The sequence below is a fragment of the Echeneis naucrates genome, chromosome 7 (assembly GCF_900963305.1).
Source record: "Echeneis naucrates chromosome 7, fEcheNa1.1, whole genome shotgun sequence".
In the NCBI taxonomy this organism is placed as follows: domain Eukaryota; kingdom Metazoa; phylum Chordata; class Actinopteri; order Carangiformes; family Echeneidae; genus Echeneis; species Echeneis naucrates.
Window position 1 is genome coordinate 7,071,856 of NC_042517.1, and position 15,313 is coordinate 7,087,168.

A 15,313-nucleotide genomic window follows, 5' to 3' on the forward strand; every position below is an offset into this window, starting at 1 on the left:
GAAAAGGTGTTAAGTGGTTTTTGTTTTTTTTTTTTTTTGTTAAAAATTCCTGGATCACCTTTTTTTTTTGATCCACCTTCACCCTAATTTAATAACATGGGGTCTGATTGTCTGGCTGTCTCAACATAAATGGCCAAAGCCAATGAGCCAAGCTGCAAAAACAGAACACAACTAATGTTTATAACTGTGTTCTAAACAGCATGTTCATGCATCTGTTCACTGAGTCCCTTTTCCTAATCATTTCCCAGGGCTGCTATCCCAGCATGCAGCAGGATGGTTACAAAGAGCAAAAAATGGAATTACAAGTACATAGATTTCTACATACGCGTCAACAGTTTGTGATAGCTATGAGCATTCGTAGAATGCATTAAGTGGCTTTCAAACGTTCCACACATTGCTCATAAGTGCCAAACTGGCAGTCAAAGCTTTGGCTGGAAAAGCCTCCAAACAGCATGACATCTTAGGCACTTGTACCCTATTCACATGTGCCCTATTCACATCTTGATATCAGATGTATTCGAGAGAACTGTTTACATTGTATGGTCCATTTTTAGTCATTCTTTCACAATTTAAAATCTTATAATGGTCTACCAATATTCACAGTAACATTCAGCAGCTGCTGCTCTACCACAAATGTGACATAAACCAGCACACTCTGGAATGAACATGTAAAACAAACAAACCAAAAAAAAAAAAAAAAAAAACTTACTGAAGTAATTTCCTTCAAAAAGCTGAAGGACACCCTGAGCTTCCCCCCTTTAACTGAGCAATATTCGACAAAACCAAAGAGTACGGACAGGGTAATGTGATAAGGTGAGATTAAGGTTGTTAGAGAGGGAGCACCGTTCCACAGGACACTTAATGGCTTGGCCAGATAGATACTGGCTGTTACCGAACCACTCACTGTTTGCTTCAAGCTATGCGGACATTACAGTGACAACAAACAAACCCAAGAAAACGTGTGTGAATCCTCCTTACCTGGATTGTGCACATTCCTCTCCGAGCAGATTTTATCCTTTTCAGTTGAGGAGTAAAGAGGAAACAAATATTGAGCCTTGTGTCTGGACAGCCACAGGTAGGCAACCAAATTTCAAGCAGCATGTGAGTCATCACAGCCCTCACTGGGCTGACAAGCCTGGAATTTCTGGTCCTGAAGTAGGAGCTTGTAGTTCTGCTCAGCAGCCATGGCCTGTAGGGTTTTCCTTTGGAACTGTCTGGCCTTGTTGTAGAGGAAAACCCCGATGAACACGAGCACAGTGCCAGTGGCGCTGAGAATGGTGATCTGGTTGCTGAACACAATGATGCTCAGCCACACTGACAGGGCATGCTTGACTGTACTGGCGACACTGAGGAAGGGATAAGTGTTGTCAGTGTTAGCGTTGACATACAATAAATCCACTTTGTGCGCTGGCTGAGATGAATATCATACAATGTATTAGGGATGCACAGATACCACTTTTTTCCAGCACCCAGCACTTGCATTTGAGCACTCACCGATAACACTTATGCTATTACTTTTTTTTCCCCCATTGATATCGTCTGTTATTTGAACAATATTCCTCGGTATGATTTTTTTTTTTTTTACGTGGGTGACTATTGCAGTGAAACTTGTGACAAACACAAATTTAACAAAATTGTCATATACTTACATTCTCCATTAGTGTTTATATAAACCTGGTACTGCCACACATATTGTAAGATTTCAGTAAAACTTTGGTATATGCTGAACAAAAGTCCTTGCAGTCAAGTGCTGTAAACCGCACACTGCCATAAATCGGCGTTGTGGTATTGGTGGCAATTTAATGAGTGCGAGTGCAAGTGCCTGTTATCAGCATCGGTGCATCCCTACTATGTATGAAGAGAAAGATTGTTTAGGGGTCACACCCACTCACATAAACTTATCAGTCTAACCACTTTCACACAACAAGTTCCCTATTATATAAAAAATACGTTTACAATAGTGAAGCAACCTGACAAAAATTAGAAAAAAAACAAAAAGAGAAAAAAAAAAAACAAAACCCAAACCTACTTTTCTTTGGCAATTTTCAAGTAGATTCACTGACATTTGTTTTGTTCCTTGTGGGCTTCGGAGGTAATGATGGCCATCAGAAGTTCATCTGTAAAAACTGAATCATCTCTGTGTATTCATCCTTGCATCTCTTGCTTCAACTCTACCAGCCCTCTCTGAGGACGGAACCCCCCCCAAACGTTTACATCAGAATGAGTGTGATGTATTTAATCAGTCGATCTGGACATGAAATGACCGATAAAACACAGAGAGCGTTCACAAGAGTTAACCAAGAACAGAAAGGTGCAATCAGTCACTGGCCTTTATGCCAAAGTCTAGCACATCATTTTGAGAGTGTATTAATATAAATGTATATCCAAAGCAGCAGAGCAGACTTGCTTGTGAAAAATCAGGGCCGTCCCCCTTTATGATATGAGGAAGTGTACAGAAAAACCCGCATGGCCTAAAAATTTGGAGGCACCATGTGAGAAACATTTCTTTCCTTCTTTTTTTTTTTTTTTTTTAACATACTTTACCCAAAACTTTACTTGAGGTGATAGAACCATATTAGTTTTGGCTTTGTATACTTAATGAAGTGTCCTGGAAAAATACCTCCGATGTCAGCTTTATCAGAAACAGCCTGACACAATTAAGTAGTGTGTCACAGGTAACATCTATCCAACAACCTGTTGCAGATGTGTTTGATGGCTATTTCCTACCTGAATGTGACTGGTGAGATACGCCCCATGAGAGCATAGGCAGTGACACTCTGCAGGTGGAACAGGCCGCCATCGAAGAGCAGCAACAGGATCATGTCCTGACTGAAGATGAAGCTCTGTCCACTCTTCCCAATTATTGGAATATCCTGCCCCATGGACACAAAATGGGCCAATTATCACCATTAAACCTGGTGAGCCAACCCTGAACTTTGTCCTGCCATATTCTCTGCTTGCAAATAACACTGACAAATGTGTCGCTGGTAAAAATCAGATGAAAGTTGTCTGAGTTATACTGCTGATCTTTTTAAAACTAATTAAGTCAAAAAGAATGTAACTAAACTGGTCTAGGTCTGACAATAATTTAAATACAACATTAAGTGTAGCAATGTATGTTGACCTACCAAAAGGAAGACCCAGGCAGGTATAAGCATGATGACTGCTGCTGCACTGGTGTAGAACTGCAGCTCAGGGGGGCTGAAATAAGTCAATTCGATAATGAATGAGTTTTTATAGCGCTGTGGGGCACACTGTTACAGTTATAAATAGAAGGTATCACAGTCTTTTACCTGAACCTGTATGTGTCTCCACTTAGCAATTTTTTGGAGAATACGTTCTGCAAACTGAGCAGAGAAAAAGGGTTAAATCAAGCATCAAGCAGGTGTGGAATGGCTGCATTGACTGCTACAGTACCAGTCCATGATGTTAGTGGACAGAGCTGCAGAGAAGCCGAGCATGTTGAAGCTGATCTCTGTGGCTGTGCAAAGGGCCAGGCCGGCCATGACAGGGAACAGGGACAGGTTCACCCACAGTCCTGCAGGTCGACAAACAAACAACATGCACAATGAAATGACTCACTGCAGTAATACAAAGTTACATTCATTCTTCCATAAAGACAAATGTTAACACAGCTCAATGCACTTAACAAAATTAAGAGTGATACTTATTCAAGTGAATTCGGGCAGCCAATGCTATCAGTTAAGATAAATGCACTCTACATTACAAAGATACCTACAGTTGATTAGGAGAAATAAACAACATATTATGAAACAGGTAATATGGTTCCATCTTCAATTTTTTTTGCTATTGTTTAATGAATTTATATTGCACCTACAATCTAGTGAAAGGAATTAAGGCATATAAAGGTCTAAGCAAAGCAGTGTGAACTCTACCCTGCCCCGAGACCTCAGCTGAGATTGGCTTCAGCACCTCCCTGATACTGACAACAAGCAGTACACATAGATAAAATGAGAAGTTCAATAGGACAACAACAGATAGCTGCTGACCACATTTATGGTATGACATATTGTGACATAGAAAACAAGTAGTTATTTGGTTTTAGATGTTTTATTACAGAAAATGCACAAGCTCCACGGTGAACATAATGTAAATCTACCTGTATACTCCCCAAGAATCAACCTGGACATGATGACGGTGAAGATGGGTGCTGAGCTCTTCACGGTCTCTGCAAACGACACTGCCACATTCTTCAGGCTCACCAAGCCCAAAACCACTGTTGTAAACCTGACAAAAAGTGTCAATGTGTTAATGCGGGTTGCACCAGGGAAAAAACACAAGGAATACATCAGTAGTTGGTATTTAGACGTGCATATGTAAGGCGACAAATGTTTAACAACAATTATTTGTAATATGTAATAAGTAATTTTGCAATTCGGAAAAAAAGGGAACCCACCTCATGAGCCCAACAAATAACATAATCATGACAAAGTTGGGGGGGTACTCGGCTCTGGACTTGTGCTGATAGAGGCAACAGGGGACAAACATCTTTAGGCAGCCAATGACTGTTGTGGACAACATCTGAACAGCACCTAGGGAGCATGTGAGAGATGACAAAGTAGACCTATAGAAATGAAGCTTCACAGCATGAATGTCAAACTAATTTCTTGAGCTCCTTCAACTGCATTGCAGTTAATTTTTCTCTTTGCCATGTTTTGCCATCACTGAATTACCACTGACAGACAAAGACAAACTAGATTATCCCAATTATCTGCAGCTACCACGGACAAGAATCAACCTGTTGCAACACTGAGGAAATTGCACTGTAAACAAGGACACATTTGAATACAGACACAATAAGAAGGTCACGAGTTTTGTTTCCAGCCTGGGGACTTTCTGTGCAGAGTTTGCATGTTGTCCCCATGCCTATGTGGGTTTCCTCTAGGTACTCAGGTTTTCTCCCACCGTGTTAAGACATGCATGTTTAGTTTGAGTGGTGACTCTAAATTGTCCGTTGGTCTGAGTGTGAGTGTGCGTGGTTGTGTGTTGGCCCTGCGATAAACTGGCAACCTGTCCAGGGTGTACCGCGCCCTCGCCCAGAGTGAGCTGGGAATGGCTCCAGCAGCCCCGCTACCGGTAAACGGAGAAGCAGTAGAAGATGGATGGATGGACACAAATTTACAAGAAAAACTCTTAAATGTCAACATGAAACAGATTCTACAGAGTAATGTACATGACATTTCCTTGTATTTTGACAATTTGTCCTGAGTGGGTCTCATGTCTTTGCTAGTCGTTCCTGTCAGAACATCAACTCATGATGCGTGGCACACTCAGCAGACTCCGAAGAGGTGCATAGCAAGATGTTTCACTCCTTATTCAGTCTGGTTAATGTTAGCAGCAGATGTATATCGATCTCCTTACCCAGCATGCTGGGCTCCCCCTGTAACAGTGACAGGATGTACTTGTTGAGGAAGAGGGTGCAGAAGCTGAAGAAGTACCACAGGCCGAGGTAGGCCAGGGAGCGCCAGTTCCACACCCCGGACTCCGCCTCGATCACTGTGGTCTCTGTGACTGTGATCTTCAGCACCTGCTCCCCTGGCAGGCTCTCGCTGCGGGCCAGCACCACCCGTTCCTGCCGGGTGGTAAATGGTGACAGGATGCGCCACAGTGGGTGCCTGGCAGTCGGTCTGCTCCCAGGCATCGCGCCTGCCATTTGAGGACCCTCAGGTCAGGAGATGATGAAGCTTTTGAGTGTTAGTCCATCTTCTGAGCAGTCTGGCCCTTGATCAGGCTCTCCAATGTGCAGTGTGCTGATGGTAATATTCTGAGAGCCGATCCTGTACCAACAGCTGAAAAGGAGAGTGAAAAATTTTACTTTCAATTTTCCCAATATGGTGTGCTTATTCATGGTGGTCAAACCCACAATGTCCTCTTATGACATTCACTATAATGTAACTCTTGGTCCATATCGATGCATATTGCCTGCTTTTCATCGCATTACCTGTATAGATGCTTCCTGAGAACAACCTGAAAGAGAGAGAGAGAGCACTGATTGACCTGCCAAACTGTGAGACAGAAGTGAACCTCTGGACCTGTTCACTCCGATCCTTCACACACACACACACACACACACACAGATGTGGGGGTGAGTTTGGTGCAGCTAGCCTCTTCTAGCAGACACACAAGAACCAATTAGACGGGATTAGACGCAAAGTTGAGTCTATTCTGGAGGCAGAAGAAGAAAATCTTACCTCTCCGTGCAGACAAAATAAACTCAGCGGACCACCGAGGCTGCGACGAGCGCCGCAAACGAAGGAAGCAGCACATTGACCTTTAGCTAAACGCCGTTTTCTGCTCAGAAATCTGATGAATGCAGCAAGAAAGAAACACTTGGCCGCAAGGTGAGGGAATGTTGAATGGGACCGCATCCAAAGCACACAGTCACATACCTGGCCGGCGTACACACTGCTCCACACCTGACCCGGAGACGTGGCTGCTAGCGATCACTGAGCAGCGTCAAGCTAACCGGCAACTCACGGCGGCGTCAAGTGAGGACCTTCACAATAAAATCTCACTTCGCAGATTAGCTTCAATGCAAAGCGGATGGTCGGCGAGTTTCAGTTTATATCATTTCCACCAACTTATATTGCATGAACGTTTTGTAATTACATGAACATTTACATTTTGTAACCCAAACGCATTTTGCCCTAAAAAAAAAAAAGAAAAAAAGATGCTTTTATTTTTAAGATTCAATCGCAGCATTTCCGGTCGAACTCTTTCTTTCCCCCTGCTGCCACGGGACAAAAGAGATAATACAAAAATTATACTATTTTTATAATATATAATGTCTTCAGTATATTTTAATTATACTGAAGACATGTCTTTAAAATCTTCTTTAGATTTTTATGTCGAGAATGTAGCTTGTTTAATGTTAGTCTCAACTTTATGGGCAAACTCTTGGAAAAAAAAAAAATTGGGCTATAGTTCTCAGAGTAGAAGGGGGCAGAGAGGTCAATCAAAATCAGCATCAGGTCACAAAAATTAACACAACCCCCCTCCATCCTGCACAAACTGGAGCTAACATACACTGATCCCCCATAAGACCTCCAGCATCAAGACTGGAGGGACCAGGCCTGGACCGCAGGGGTCCCTGTGGGGAGAGCCAGTCCAAAACTAGGAATGTAAAAGCCCTTTCAGTCATACACTGTGTCTGGAAATGTCCACACAATGAACACAAAGAGGCGAAAAACAAAACAAAACAGACAAACAAAAAAAACAAGCAAACAAAACTGCACACCAAATGAGGAACAAGGGGCCCCTTCTCAGTCTGGGGGTCCGCCAGTGGCAGGGGCACACATAGGATTTTTGAACTGGGGGGGCACCAAGCTGTCAGCAAATTATTTCAACTCAGTGAGTTAGGCTTTAACTAGTGCTCAAGTACTTACTTTGCTAATAATGGTTTGTAAATATTGTACTTTCTACTCCACTGCGTTTATTTCGCTTCAATGACCATCTACACAACTCTTTACTGCTAAAGATTAGACCAACGGGCCCCAAACTGTTTGACTTGTTGTGCAGTTAAAAGCGGTGGCCTCTGGTCCTCCAGGGGGCAGCAGCTCTGTGGAGCAGCCACTGTTAAACGGGGGAAAACAGCAGAAGAAGAAACAGAAGCAGGCGTAGAAGAAGAAGGAGGAGGAGAAGGAGGAAGAGGAGGAGGCCGTCTGTGTCTGTCCCTGTTTATGTTGACAATGTGGAAGTGAAGTTTGTCCAGCTGGTGCCGGGCAGAGATGGACAGCAGGAGGTCGCAGTAATGTGAGCTCCGGCTCCGACGGATCGGCCCCCGCAGGAAATGGACGAGATAAGGTCAGCAGCTCCGTGTAAAGAGGCAGTCTGTTTCCATCACTTTTGCTTGTGTGACTGAAAAGAAAACGCTTGTAATTGTGATACAACACCTCACAGCGAATAATGTATTAAATAACACGTCGGAGTGGCTTCACAGGACTAAGGAGATGGGCCCATTATAAAGCAGCACATGTTGGCTGTGGAGGACTGAACATCACATTAAGCACTCATACAGAAATGTAATAGATACATTAGAAAACATTAAATGCTTAAAGGTGCAGAGACTCAAATGTAAATGACTTCTAAATAGTGTTTTCTTAAGCCCTTATATTACAGAACAAGGCTTGCCTCATGGGCATGTCCTAATATGTATTCAGTACACAGACAAGGCATATTTTCCTTTCTAAAAGGAGACTCTGGGGAAGTACAGGATTTATGTTTCCTAACTGACCGACCTGCTTCATTTTGTTTTGCTCCAGCATGTTTGTACTTGTATATGAAGGCCATAAAAGCAGATGTAATATAAGTTTCAACATCACTGACTGTTCTTTGATTTTGTAGATTTTTATAGGCGAAGTAAAGAACCTTTGTTCAGATGCTAATTCACTGTTACAGCCTGGGAAAACGGCACACACCGCAACAACATATGTGCAAACCTATTTGTCGTCATGTGGGTGTGATCTTGTAGTGACTTGTACAATTCCCCATAACCAACTGCCATTTCTTCACATTTGGGACAGAAGTTTCAAGGAGGAAGGACTTTGGTATCCCCCTGCTTTGTAGGCACTAGTTTCAGATCCTCAGTCAGCTGCTTAGAGGAACCATGCCTCTCAGCTCAGCCTGGTTTGCCTGTGGTTTATTATTTCATTGCCTAAACTAACTGCCATAGGAAAAACTGACTGTAAATCCAACCCTAACATAACCCAACCTGTTTTTGAAACCAGGCCACCTGACAAGGCTCTGTTAACATCTAACCATCTTTCTAGGTTGATAAGGAAACTGTAAGGGTCGAGTTTGTCACATACAAAGGAGGCAATCTCATCCCTCGAGATTTTCTTAAATATTTTCCCAACAAGTGATCTAAGATCTAAACACATCTAGTACAATAGTGTTGTTGGTTTTGGGAATTTGAGTTATTATAGAAGTCTTTGAAATTAAGGGAAGCCTACAGTGATTGGCTCAGACCTAAAACAGCACAGAAAGCACTTCACTGAACTGGCACAGAACTTCAGTGTACATCCACAGACAGCATCAAGGCCAACAACCTTTCTTGTAAATATTTTCTTTAACAAGGCTGTTACCTGATTTTTTTTTACCTTTTACAAAATTGTTTTTAGGTAGGAAAGAACCCCAGAATACAAACACCTTGTGAATAAAATCACACCTTTGAAAAAGAGAGAATGAATGATGAAAAGCCTGAAGTAAATCCAACATGTTGTTGTTGCTGATATGTTGCTTTGGACACCCAGCTGCCCACTAATAGAGGCCATTGCTATAAGTCCCTGCCAAAGTGCATTTAAATTTTATTCTTGTGGTCCCTTTTAGCTTTTACCATTTCATTTCTCACTTCTATGGAGACGCTGGCCTTTTTTCAGGAGGATCACGTGTGTAGAAAGTTTTTTTCTTTGTGCTGATACATTTTGAGCTCCTTAGTTACCCACAGTTTGTTGTGAGGCCAAACCACAGAAAGAGATATAGGAGGAACAAGTGCCACAGACTTCATCTGTTATCACATCTCTTAGCAATATGTCTGAAGGAAGACATATACTCCGGCTCTAGAGGCACAGAATTGTGATCTGAATCACTAAGAGAAGTCATGACCAGCGCTTTTCTGCTGTTTGCAGAACTGTGACATAGCTCACAGGAGAACCAGTTTCAGGATTCTCCTCTCTAAGTTGATGTTGTGGCCTCCAGACTCAGTAGGCTCCCTCCTGAGGATCTTCTCCCACACATTACATAAAAAGAAACTGTATCTGTGTATAATTTATTTGTTACGTAATTATTTTATTTACTGCAGGCCTTTGTTGGGCAACCAACCACAAGATAGCCCTGATCTTGTGTCTCCGAACCTGAGGCCAAGACACCAACAACTAATCCCAACACCATGCGGACCGGTAAGATGCTCTACCCAGCAGCAAACCAGCATTGTGATGTTAAAATATTAGGAACTATGCAAACAGAGTTTAAGTTCAGTTTTTACTTTCATATTGTAATGAAACAGAAACCAAATGTGGGTGCAACTGAGAAACAAAGCAGTGGTTCTCAAAGTAGAACAAATAACACAATGACAGAGTATGTGACTGTTTGGTTCATGAGTTGGCCTGTTATAACAGATCCAAACACAAACATTTTACTAAGACAAATCTGCTGATCTAAATGATCATTTATGTCACGTCAAGCCTCTTAAAAATAAGTTTGTAAAACTCCAGTTTACTGTCGATCACTTGTTGTATGTTCACAATTGAACTTCTTTGCAGATAAAGCCGTGGTCGGAGTTGTCATGTCTGCTGAAGCTCTATTTCTGCCTCACGATAGCGTCTCTGCTGGCGCTGCTTGGCCTCACCGTGAACAGCATCTACAAGCAGCACATGCAAACAGATGTATTTGATGAGGACAATTTCACAGTGTCTCTCATCCTGCTGGTGGGAATCTGTGAGTACCACAGTGTTTATTGCTTGTTGATTTCACACCTCCTCTGTAAAACGGCTCGCCAAAAGTTTTCTTGTGTAATCATGTGATGAAAACTGCAGAAGAGATGAATGCAATGACTTCTTCATGCAGCACTGTGTGATCTGATCAAGTGATCCCTCAATAGTGTATACAGTGAGTCATTTCCCTTCAGCTTCACTGTATCATTGTCTACAATATAACAGGCTTCTTATTGTTGACTTATTCTTACTGCTATTCTAATCTTTTTTCTTTTTTCTTCTTTCCTTTCTTAATTTTCAAAATCATAAGAATTGATTAGTATTGTCTTCTAGTGTTATTGAGATGAAATAGTCATAAAGAAACAAAAACTACTGCTTCTTCCACCAGGCCCTCAAATCTCCTGTTTTGCTCAGCCCCCAGTCCAAATCACATTTACATTTTAACATCTTGGAAAACAGAAAAAATAAGAAATAATAATAAGCTTGTCATATTTAATTGAGTTCATTGTAAATAAATTGCAGCCAATTATAAAAATTTGACACATTTTACGGCAGATCTACTAATCTACTCAACAGCTGTTTGTTCAAAAAGTTACCTTCCAGTTAGTTGGTTAGGCCATTTCTGAATTTCCCTATAGAATTTATTTCTGTGGCTGATATGTGCTCAGGAGTAATAAGTGATCCAGTGGTGCCGTTTGGTTGGAAGTGTCATCCCCTGTAGCCTCAGCAGCAGAGAACAGGATGTGTTTGCACAAGTTAATTAGTCCTTTCTTCTGCTGCTGTCCTCCCCGTTCATGGTGCTCCACTGAGAGGAGTGAATCAGGCAGGATTCAAGCGGCCACATTCCTAACTGAGTTCTCCGAAGGCTGTTCAGTCAGTCAAGAAGTTGCATTTAAGTCATGCATTCATAATATAGTAATAAAAATTACAAAAAATCAGGACTTAGGACTCAGCAAATTGACAATTCGCCGTCAGCCTACTTGACTTATTGAACATTTAAATAGAGTAATTAGTCATGGAGCCGGTACGTACAGACGCATGCAAACTGCCATCTAGTTATAGTTGTAGGAACAGCCAAACTAATAATTTGTTTAAGAATAACACTTTTTTTTACTGCAGAGAAAGTTTAGAAATCAGTATTACTGTAACTTCCATCCATTTGATGTTATGTTACGGGCAGGAATGGCTCATTGGTTGTTTGAGTGGCAGGATAAGTGTATGTGCTCTATCTCTTGCAGTGTTCTGCCTCTACTACATCAGTCGTGGCGTGCTGCAGGAGAACAGACAGGAACTGGTGGCGTTTGTGCTCACTGTGTTGGGGCTCATGGTGCGATCGGTGGTCAACTTTTCTGTGCTGGATTCAAAAGGCAAGCGGGAGCTGCTGGTAGGTCGCCTTCTGAGGAAATAAATATCCATAGTTAGAATTAAACAGACACCTGCAAAACCTCCTCTCAAGATATTTTTATGACCTTTTCTCTCATTTGTGTGACCAATTTATTGATTGTATTTGAACTTCAGGCAGCTTCTTGCTATTTATTTGTTTTCCTGGATTCAAGAGCCAAACCAGCTGAAATCTGTGCTAACAATAAAATAACACGATGGGAAGATTGGCACAAACACCAACCTGACTCTCTCTGAGTGAGTCATACGAGCCACACGCCGCTGCCAGTAATCTCTACTGTACCAATGACAACAGCTTCCTTCCTGTTAATGAGCTCAAAGCTCTGCCACTTGATGTCACTGCTGTTGTAGCTATCAGTCACAGGCAGACTGAGGAACAAATGCATTTGAAGCCTTTCCAAAAACGTGAATAAAATATATTCTAAGAATATATATATCTATATATATCTAATAAATATATATATATTAGATGCTGTAACACACCATAACGTACGTCAGTGCAAGTCTGGCTCACTGTGAGGAAAATGTAGAAATGTCCACTGAAGTCCAAAAGCTTAACTCTGAATATATGTTTGATTTATCATTTACAGAATCATATACACATAATAAGAATATACAGACAACCAATTTTTTTAAAAGTTTCTTTATTCTTAGTTGGCTAATGTCCCGGGGAGGCAGCCCAGTGGTGGAGCTGCATGCAGAGGCCCTGAGTTCAATCCCCAGCCACAATGCAAACCAGTGGACCCGCTTGTGCCGGTCCCAAGCCCAGATAAATGGGGAGGGTTGCGGCAGGAAGGGCATCCGGTGTAGAAAACCGTAGCCAAATCAGTCATGCAGGTCACAGAGCTGACTTGCTTTGGTTTTTAAATCTGTGACCTGTTTGTGTTGCAGATTCGCTTTGTGTGCATCATGAGTCTGGGTGCTGTGCACGTTATCTGCACGTCGCTGCTCATCCAAAGGCCCAACATGATGGCTTTCCGTGTGGGCGGGGCTTTGGAGAGCATCCAGGAGCAGTATTTCCTGCTCAATCTTTGTTTCTCCATGGTGACCTTCGACCTGCAGGCTCAGGTGATTTCATAGTCTACATTTTTCTTTGGAAGTATGCAATATTGGAATATTGATAATGAATTAGCCTGTAACCAGTTTGCTTTGAGATTTGGGTTCCAACAATTTATTGGGACTGAAAGTTGACATAGTTGCAGTGAGTAAAATAAAATAAAGAAATTAGGACAAATAAACAAATAACTACACAGTTCATACCAGAGTTTTTGTGAAATGACATACAATGTCAGGAAATCACAGAAAAAAAAAAAAATTAAAATAAATTGTAAATCTCAGATTTACCTTTTCATGTGACTGTTTTACCTCGGTGTGTTTTCCCGTCAGGGATTTCCAGTTAGTCCTGGATTTGTTCTCATCATGGACAGAACACAAACTTTGACAACAGTCTGAGCAGCAAGAGGGCAGGTTTTTCCGGTCAAGTCAGGTTTTTCTAATTGAAAGCATCTGTTCTGGTTTTATTCTTGTTAGACCTGTTGACACTGCTGTTGCAGTTGAAAAGAAGGAGGGCTGCTCTCTGGCTGGTCTGCAGCGCCGTCCTCCTGTGGTTGTACAAAAACGACCGCATCATGTGAAAAGAGAAACAAAGCATCTGTTTCAGAAACCAGCTGACCGATGCCATCAATGATGTGTTGTGTGTTTCAGTTGTGTCTGTGCATCCTGATCACAACGTCAGACTCAGCCATGTCTGCTCTCAACAGCATCATCCTGGGTGTGGGCGTGGCCTGGGCCTTCCTGACCGCCGCTGTAGGCGCTGTTGCAGTGAGTGTTCTCCATCCCCCGTCTGCTCTGACAACGGGAGAATAAACCAACTCATGACATAAATATTTTGCAGGGGTGCAACAGTAAAGAACAATCCAAAGCAACCAATGGTTGTAAACGCTTGTTTTTACAGGTTTTGAAGGAAGCCAAGGCTTTAGTTTGGGTCTTCATGGTGCAGAACATTCCTCAAGTCGCCTTCTTTGTTTACTTGATGTATTTGGTGAGTACATTATTTCTCTTCTCAGCATCATACCGATATTTTTCAGCTGTGCATTTATACACATTTGAGGCCAACGGCTGAGTGCTGCAGAGGAATAAATAGGGAATAAGGCTCTAGATGCCCGGACTCTGCTGAGTGATTTGTGTTACCAGTTCATTGTTGGTTTATCATTCTTTGATTATTTCCAGTCCTTGTTTTAAGCTAGCCACAGTTAGTGTAGAGTGCCATCAGTTGCTTCATATCTTTTTGTTGTTTCTGAGAACCACAAGTGAGGAACACAGAAAAGCCACAGCGTCAGACCCGCTTGACTAAAGCAGAAGCTTCTGTCATATGCAGACAAATTTAATGTCGATCCTTTGTGTGTGCATTTGAATGATCCATATGTCCGGATATGATGGCCTGCTTTAATTCCAGGTGGTAGGGAAGTGGTTTCAGGATCACTCGTACACCCTGGAAGCAGCTGCTGTCACCGGAGCTTTGATTTCACTCGCCATTAAAGTGGTTTTATTCTGGGGCCTCATCAAACTGGTGCACAACTTTGGGCAAGGCCTGAGGGAGAGAAGTGAGTACAGGGTGACATCACCACTTTTCCTGGTTTCAGCATTTCAGAAATCACTCGACAGAACACGACATCGAACACGGACTGATCAGCATCACAGATTTCAAAATATCCTGAACGTCTTCCCTCTTTGTTTCCCTATCGCGCATCTTATTCTGAGAAACCGGAGCTCTTCAGGTGTCACCTTGAAGGGCTTGCTGATACATTGGCCAGAAAGCAGCACAACACAAATGTTGCTGTTAATTTTCCATTTCTTTTTTTGCAGTGTTTGCACCCAGTAAGTGATGACACTGGTACGGTTGGGGACCGAGGACACAGCTGTGTCCTGATGGGCCTCCATGGAGCGCGGATATTTAGCAAGAAGCCCACAATGATCAATCAGCTGAGATCTTTAAAGACTTTCTGTTAGGCGGAATGAGCCGTTTCTTTTGTACATCACATCTTATTTAGCTTAACATTTTTTTTTGTCACTGTGCCTGTTGGAGCCACAAATCAACTCTTACAACAACATTCAAACTTTTTACCCTTGCGGCTCGGATTCATACCGAATGATGTTACTTGATGTGTAAACACCAAAGTCTGTTTTTCAAGTGACCAACAAATTGCATTTGAAAAATTGTTATCTAAAAAGGCCTTCTGTTTTTATTCGAAGTTGACACATATTTGCTTATTGAAATCTTAAATGGTGGTGGTTTAAATGGTGTAATCTTGATTGACTACTTCTGTGCAACACTGGAGTATTTTAATAACATTTTTTAACAATTTTTCTTCTGCACTTTACTGCACCTCTGTCTGACAAGTGTCTTTTCATGCCAAGGTTCTTAATAAATTATCAAAAATAACTGCAAACAAGATCACTGC

At 42.0% G+C, this 15,313-nt stretch overlaps 2 protein-coding genes across 2 annotated transcripts; one reads left to right on the plus strand and one right to left on the minus strand.

The window, feature by feature from the left end:
- Window positions 1-14: 14 nt before the first annotated feature.
- LOC115046191 (solute carrier family 35 member E2A) lies at window positions 15-6,466 on the minus strand. Its single transcript, XM_029506400.1, has 10 exons — window positions 6,213-6,466; window positions 5,963-5,988; window positions 5,383-5,810; window positions 4,418-4,553; window positions 4,121-4,248; window positions 3,418-3,538; window positions 3,294-3,347; window positions 3,129-3,201; window positions 2,728-2,873; window positions 15-1,346 (listed from the first exon to the last, which is right to left on the minus strand). The coding sequence occupies exons 3-10, from the start codon at window positions 5,672-5,674 to the stop codon at window positions 1,091-1,093; spliced, it is 1,206 nt and encodes a 401-aa protein (XP_029362260.1). The 5' UTR covers window positions 5,675-5,810; window positions 5,963-5,988; window positions 6,213-6,466; the 3' UTR covers window positions 15-1,090.
- Window positions 6,467-7,660: 1,194 nt separating this feature from the next.
- On the plus strand, window positions 7,661-15,306 carry LOC115046275 (uncharacterized). Its single transcript, XM_029506545.1, has 9 exons — window positions 7,661-7,824; window positions 9,821-9,917; window positions 10,281-10,455; window positions 11,690-11,835; window positions 12,744-12,920; window positions 13,557-13,673; window positions 13,807-13,893; window positions 14,308-14,455; window positions 14,718-15,306. Exons 1-9 carry the CDS (start codon window positions 7,811-7,813, stop codon window positions 14,735-14,737), a joined length of 981 nt encoding a protein of 326 aa, XP_029362405.1. The 5' UTR covers window positions 7,661-7,810; the 3' UTR covers window positions 14,738-15,306.
- The last annotated feature ends 7 nt before the right edge of the window (window positions 15,307-15,313 follow it).